Below are 7,603 nucleotides of genomic sequence, written 5' to 3'. Positions count from 1 at the left end.
TTCTTCGGTTTGATGTAGAATATCTTGATATTTTAAAATACTCACGATGCTGTCCATGGTTTTGTCCACATACGGTGAAATTGGCAGCTCCTTCGCCGATTATCAACGCGTCTTCATCACATTCTCCTGTTGTTCTATTTGGTTGGCCCTTGAAATTAAAAGCATTAGAAGTAAAAATAAATATTATTCATTAAAGAACTGAAATGTAAAAGCTTTTGTAGTTAACAATTGGGTAAGAAGAATACCAAAATACATAACGAAGTCAGTAAGAGCTAACGTTAAAAATCCGAAACTCCGTAGATTGAATTTCGCTGTCCGTCCTCTTAAAACCCTCTCGGCTCCACTCTTTATTACATTTACCTAATTTGATCCGGCCTTAGCAGCGCTAATTTCATTAACATCAATTCTTTTCTGACGTCACACTAATTATAATTAGTCGAAATGCGGCAATTCGTAATTGTTAGTTCTTTTCCTTTGGTTCTTTTTTATTCTTTTAATCTACGATTTTAAAACGCGGAATTTCGAAACAATTGACTATCGCACAACGGTTGTGCGATAGTCGATTGTTTCGAAATTCAATACAACTGTTTAGTTGCTTAACTAAAAATCGAATAGTGTGCGCACCTCCATATAAGCTCATAGAAATCGAAGCTAGACTAAACAGTTGTGCGATAGTTTAGTAAAATGTGCGCGCACTTTAATACTTACTATAGTAAAATGTACGAAGTCAATCCGCAGCTGCATGATGCCGGCGTGTGTTTTCTCTACGGTGACGTCACAGTCCTGATCCCCGTGCCACAGATCCGGGAAGCCCGGCGACATGAAGTACGTCAGGTTGTTCTGCACCACGCCCCCGCAGGTCACCTCGACTGGGACACATTTATGTAACTAACGGCGTGTTCACACTGTCTAATACATGTGTATCAACAACTGTTCGTCTTATTATTTTTGTAAAAACAGAGATAGTTACCAATCGTAGTGGATAGTTGAAATTTCGTTTAAAAGCGTTTTATTATAAAACCAAATTTTATTTAATATTTTGTGTTTTCCTTTTATGTATTGAAAGTAATGTAATGTGAACTTTTATTTAAATTTCAGCGGAATTTCAAATTTATACAGTTTCTAAATTACGACAAAAGTTTCTAATCTCAAAAACTTAACGACCCATAAAAGTAATTTAGTGTCTGTACTGCGGAGGTCAAAAAATCTATTTAGAATTAACTTTTATTCGTTAAAATTAAAAGTAGCGTTATTAGAGAGTATAAAAGTTTACAAAGAACCTTGATTTTTAATTATAAATGCTTTTTAATTATTATGAGAACGAAAACTTTTGCGTTTGTTACTGATTAATTTTTCCCTAATTAACTAACAGTTAATAGTTAATATACATATATTTAGAGAAAACCTCGTAATTGGTTTGTACTCGTTGATAGTTTACGATAATCATTAAATAGGGAATCGAACCCACGACCATATGATCCACCATTCAAGGTTTTTCTTTCATTGGTTCTAAATTGAACAACTACCTTCATAAACATTGTAATATACGTCCATTCGAGTACAGCTAGATGGCATTAAGTCAGTCTGTTAAACATTTTAATGGCATCCCATGTTAAATCGCTACTTATTCCGTATTCCGTTATAATTGGGATGAGACGTCGCGTGCTGAGAATGTTCCCGCAATTTGCATACCTTATTGAAAGATATTATGAATACATTCGCTGTAGTTTATTGATTACATCGCTCGCTGTTGTGATGTAGTCATATTAACGTAATTATAAAAATAATTTTACACATTTCATTTATTTTAATGTAATTAATTTTAACCATTAAATTAATTTATGTTTAATTAATCTCAATTATTAATTTCCATTAAAATTAAATTACGATTAATTTTGTAGATATAATTGAATGCAATATTAATCAATTATTACAGATTATTAGTATAGGCTTTAGCAATGCAATTACACAAGTATTACTAATCTAATTGTAAATTAACAGACATTAGATTAATTTGGACATTAAAGGATTTGGGTTACACTTATCTATGCAATTAGGAAATGACTTATTTGTCTTGCTTTGGGTTTCGACTGTGACACAACATATTTAATGTATTGTTTTCTTAGAGAATATAAAGGTTTTGTTTTATGATTTTAAGACTTGTCAATGGAATAAACATTACTTAATTACTTAATAACTTAATTCGTTTTTAAAAATCGAAAAAAACAAAAAGCAATTTTATTTTACTATCGTAATATATCATGAAGTAGGTTTACTTTCATATTCTTCCGCAACATTAAACTTTATTCGATAACTATCTTCAAAGGTCCTCGTAAAAATCTACGATCCGTTTTTATTCACGTTTGTTTTTCAAATGAACGAATTTTCAGAAAACAAAAACAATCATACTACGATCACCAAAACAAAAAAACAATCCGATGTTCTTTATAAAAATTGAACTATAACTTTTCCCATATCATTAAACGAAGTTCCATCTAAGTTATCCGTAAGTTTTAAGTGTGCCAGATGCCTGAATCTGACCGCAAACTGTCTTACGTTCTCGTTTATAGTTGCTCTAAAAGACATTAAAGATGCGGTTTAAAATATACCGCTACGACTGTCTATCGTTTGTTTAGATAGAAACGTTTTACACATCACGACACGGGGACGACACGATACTCATTTGAGTGTTCTTTTTATATGCCACAATAACATCCCGAAATTAGGATTACAAGGGGTCAAGATAACGTTAAGGTAAACCTTTCCCCAATAGTCTCAAGTGAATTAGGCTTTGTTAAACTACGATAACTCAATGTTTGACAAGTTTAAATTCCTTTGCATATTGGTCAATATGGAAGTGTTAACGCCCATTAGAAAACCACCTTTGTGAATGGACGATAAATGCCATGAATATTTCCAACTAAAGATAAATAAACCACAATAACATCTAATAAACTACATATAGATGCGTGAAAGTTGTACACAATCGTCTCGTTACGGAGGTTTCAGGCGGCGAGCTTCGGCCGCTAGACAATGCCACCACTTGCAGACAATCGCTCGTCTGTCACCGTCACTTAACATTTTATTAGACTTTCCGATTGTATAATTCTCTGATAGTTATTGAAAATTATAACTAATGTGTCATCTATAATCTATACTGACATTATAAAGAGAAGATTTATATTTATGTATAACTCTAAAACTACGGCGTCGATTTTAAAAATTCATTCACCATTAAACAGCTACGTTATTTATGAATAACATAGGCTATGTTTCATTATTTCAAGCATGCGAAGTCGCAAGCAAATGCTAGTTAATAATGTTTTTGTCGTTGTAAACGGATTCAAAACCTAATCGCATCGTGCAATGGAGATTATAGTTTTAAGATATTTTATTATGATACGAAAAAATATAAATAGTAATTTTCCGCATTAAAAATGTTCCATGTATTTACTTTAGGTATTTTTTAAATAAGGTAATCATCAAGTAAAAGAACTCCATATGAATTTGTTAAGGACTATAAAAGTTTTCGTACTCACTGGTCTCGATTACACTTAAGCTAGAAAGTTCGCTCAAATCCTGGATTGAGTTACTTCAACATTGGAAAACTTATAGTTCAACATAAGTTAAATTACTTTCGATCAACTCTACTTAATTTAACCTCGTTACAATTGTATTTATCGCAAATAGTCTTCGTTTTAACAGATTTTGACACTTAACTTGACTAGCATATCCTTATTTCAAAAATACACTTTATTCTTATCTTTTTAATAATATGTAGATATATTACTATTTGTCCATTAGGTTTCTCTACTTACAGACACAGCAGACGCCAAGTCCGTGCGCACAGTCGCCAGCCGCTTTGCCGTCACGTTGCCGACAGTCGTAAGGGTTGAGGCAGATGCCCGCGCGGGCAAGGGTCTGCCCTTCCGGCCGACACTCCCGCTCTCCTCCCACTGGGAAGAAGTTCAGCACCTTGCCCAGGGAGAAGAGACCACCTGCGAAAATATATCTGTTAGGTCCTCATATTATATGAAATAGTTGACATCTGCAGTAATACATTTGTACTATATAGAGAAACTCTTTAACTGAATATTCCGTTAGCACATTAGTATGTTTAAAATAAATAATACTATATACCATAGAATCCACACTAGCTTTTTAAAATAAACCTTTTAAGGAAACTCACGACTTTACTTTAAATGGGGAACAATGTAGGAACACTGCCGTGGTGTATGCACAGACTACTTACAAGTAGAGAGGTTACTATAAATAACATTTGGTATGGATTTAAAATTACATGACTGTGATTTTTGGCCTTTTTAATTAGTATATTACAATTCAGTTCAGCCGTTCAGCCGTTTAGCTAAAAACTCTAACAAACATCAACCCATCCATCTTAATTTTCACATTTATAGTATTAGTTAGAAGTAAGATCTAATTTCAACATAAGACAAAAGTAGATAAAAGTAACAGAGTGCCAAAATTTTATATTTACTACACCTAATTATTAGCACCTCTGTTAAACTCTACTCTATGATATAGTACAAAATATAGCGAAAAATAGGTAAGATGCTTCCTCTAGGAGACGGCTCTCGGTATAGTAAAGCGACGCGACGTCGAACGTTACATTCCTTGCAGATAACCGACGTCAATGCTAAGGAAGTGTGGCACTTTGTGAAATTGTCGATATGTAGCGACGCGACCATATCGTGTGAATTCAAGCCCATCCCTTTATAGAAACGAGTACATTAGAAAAATGTAATAGAGTAAAATTTTCAGAAGTGCTATTCTAAACTTTTTTTTTAATATTAGACTATATAAACAAGACTTTATTATTTTTTTTAGGGCAGGCCAATTAATATATGTACATAGTTTAGTTATCTAAAGTTTCCTATTGATCGAAGTTTCTAAAACGTACAATTTTCTCCGTTTTTCTAAATAGTAAAATGTAAATTTTAACACTGAAGTGAATCCATTGCTATTTGCTATTATCTCATTTATGTCTTATCTTCAATGCAGTTAACTCTTAACATTACAAGTTTTTCTTATATCCTTTCTATGCAATTATGATTAAACTTGGAAATAATTTATTTCTTCCAAATGTTTTCAACATATTTAAATTCATGCTGAATACAGAGGACTAAAATGTTTGTTTTTTAGTCATTTTAACATGCGAGTCAATTATAGTGGGTTATAAAAAGTTTTAGGGTTGCCACTTACTAAAACTTTATTATTTTTTGATGTTACAATACGTATTGAGAAATCGATATAGTTTTTTTTAGATTATTAAAAGTGGGTGAATGAGTTACTTTTGCATTTTTGTAAGTTATTTGGATGTAACATTAGTTATACGAGTATATCGATTTAAATAATGTAAGAAAATCTTCCGCACCTAACAGGAAGGTGACAACCCTATCAATTTCTCTATAGTTGTAACTTCTATACCAGTGTTCTTAAAGTGTCAGTCATGCTGTTTTGGACTTTTTGTAATTCGTACTTTTCCACACCATTTAGGGTTCTTTCAAGAAACGATGAGTCACTTTTTGCTAAAAACATTAATCTTATTTTAATTGCAGTTACGAAATTAATCAATAGCGATTATACACATAATTTTTATTATTGTGTTGATTTTCAATTTATAAATATCTCTACAGTAATGCGAATAAGGTTCAAATTAAATTTATCTAACTAATATTATAAATGCGAAAGTTTAGATGTATGGATGGATGGATGTTTGTTAGAGTTTGTAGCCTAAATGGCTGAACGGATCTCAATGAAATTTGGCATAGACATAGAGCATAGTCTGGAAGAACACATAGGCTACTCACTTTTGTTTTTTTTTTTAAATCCACGCGGACGGAGTCGCGGGCGAAAGCTAGTTGTAAATATTTTTATGTACAGAACCATGGATATAAATTGGAGTGTAAGCAAAATGTTTATTTTTTCTCGTTACTCAAATTCGGCTCCGACAAGTGTTTAGAAGTACTGTTAGCACACTTTCACCGCATTAACTTTTTTTTTCGATGGTGCACAGATGAATCGTATTAAAAGGACCAGTTGTATGATTTGGAATGATTACGAAGCACAATTTGATAGAAAGTCATAGTTAACGGGCCTTTTATGGTCATATTACAGCTTCGGAGTTTATTAACTAACTATACTTCGCCCGCGACTCCGTCCGCGTGGAATTAAAAAAAAAAAACGAAAATAAATAGCCAATGTGTTCTTCCAGGCTATCCTCTACATCCATGCCAAATATCATAGAAATCCATTCAGCAGTTTAGGCTACAAACTCTAACAAACATCCATCCATCTAAACTTTCGCATTTACAATATTAGTAAGATGAAAAATTCGAATACAATTGAAGTATCGAAAATGAAAAAAAAAACATACAGACGAATTGAGTACCTCCTTCTTTTGGAAAGTCGGTCAAAAACCAAAGGCAGTAAAATTTTTCACTAACCTTTTTTTACATTTATCTTAAAAAAAATGAAGCAGCTACCGTTTTTATCGTTTTTTTTTTTAATTTATATCATTCTCGTGTTCACTGTCTGCAACATTTTAATTCTAAACCAAATTCGTCGTCCACTAAACGATATTGTGGTTTGTGGTCTGTTTGAAAGTAGACATAAATCCGACAGAGGTCAGACATGTCGACCCCACACAGAAGCAATCACTGTCAATCAAATTGACTGTTAAAAACACTTACAAACAAAATGAAATGTCTCCTATCATTTTTAATACGTTATTTCTTAAAAACCTCATACTGCTTGCCATATTCAAAGTTTAAAAAATTACCATTCTTTTATCCGTCTCATTAGAGCAGGCGCACATCTCTGACTAAACTATCGCACACTGTTGTGCGATTGTCGATTGTCGCAGACCAACTGTTTAGTTGCACAACTAAAAATCGAGTAGTGCGCACCTCCCACGCCGCAGTTTCAGGTGTATGCTCTTAGTATTTTTAAATAATCACTATTTACAATAACAATGTGGCCAAGTTTATTTCTTTTATCCAATCGTACTGGCAGTCTTTAAAAAAAAACTAACAATGTCTACTTTCTACAGTAACTCTAAGCTATAGAAAGTAGAGCGACAATACTTGGTATTTTTAAACCATTATATGCTTATTGTCTTTTTATTTTACTGATTTTTTTGTAAAAATACACCTTCTATTGACACAAAAACATTTAAGGTCTGAGGTCCTATTTGAAGCGACATTAACCTATTGGTTAATGATACAGATTTCTAAGCACGTGGTCGAGGGATTCCCGCCATTTGAATATCGTAAGCACAAGTCTAGAGCTAATAAGGTAGATATTTTTAAAAACTTAGGGCTTTTCTAAATTGTTAGATAAAAATACAACGTACAAAATATGACGCAAGTTTTGGATTTTCGTGCTATCTGACAGAAACGTCATTTTTAAGCTATCTGAGTCTCTATCAGCCAGTGGTGGGATAGGTCCTTACACTCGTGCATTTACCTGTCGGGCTAGTGGGATATATTTCCAGCAAAATGGCATCAAGCGACATGATGTACTTTAAATCTAAAAGCAATACAGTAGTAATTCTTCGCGACTATTTCATACCACATAAAAG

General features: G+C 32.9%; 1 protein-coding gene across 1 annotated transcript in view; it reads right to left on the bottom strand.

Moving 5' to 3' along the window:
- The window catches only part of LOC106110690, a 21,872-nt gene that overhangs the window by 3,494 nt on the left and 10,775 nt on the right, over positions 1–7,603 (bottom strand). The window contains exons 2-4 of the mRNA XM_013292589.1: positions 3,819–3,998; positions 709–869; positions 46–148 (exon numbers count right to left, since the gene is read on the bottom strand). Coding sequence (XP_013148043.1) covers positions 46–148; positions 709–869; positions 3,819–3,998 — 444 coding nt within the window. The remainder of the gene's footprint in view (positions 1–45; positions 149–708; positions 870–3,818; positions 3,999–7,603) is intronic.

Source organism: Papilio polytes, unplaced genomic scaffold (genome assembly GCF_000836215.1).
Source record: "Papilio polytes unplaced genomic scaffold, Ppol_1.0 DF824191.1, whole genome shotgun sequence".
Classification (NCBI taxonomy): Eukaryota; Metazoa; Arthropoda; class Insecta; order Lepidoptera; family Papilionidae; genus Papilio; species Papilio polytes.
This window is presented reverse-complemented; position numbering and strand designations above follow the sequence as displayed.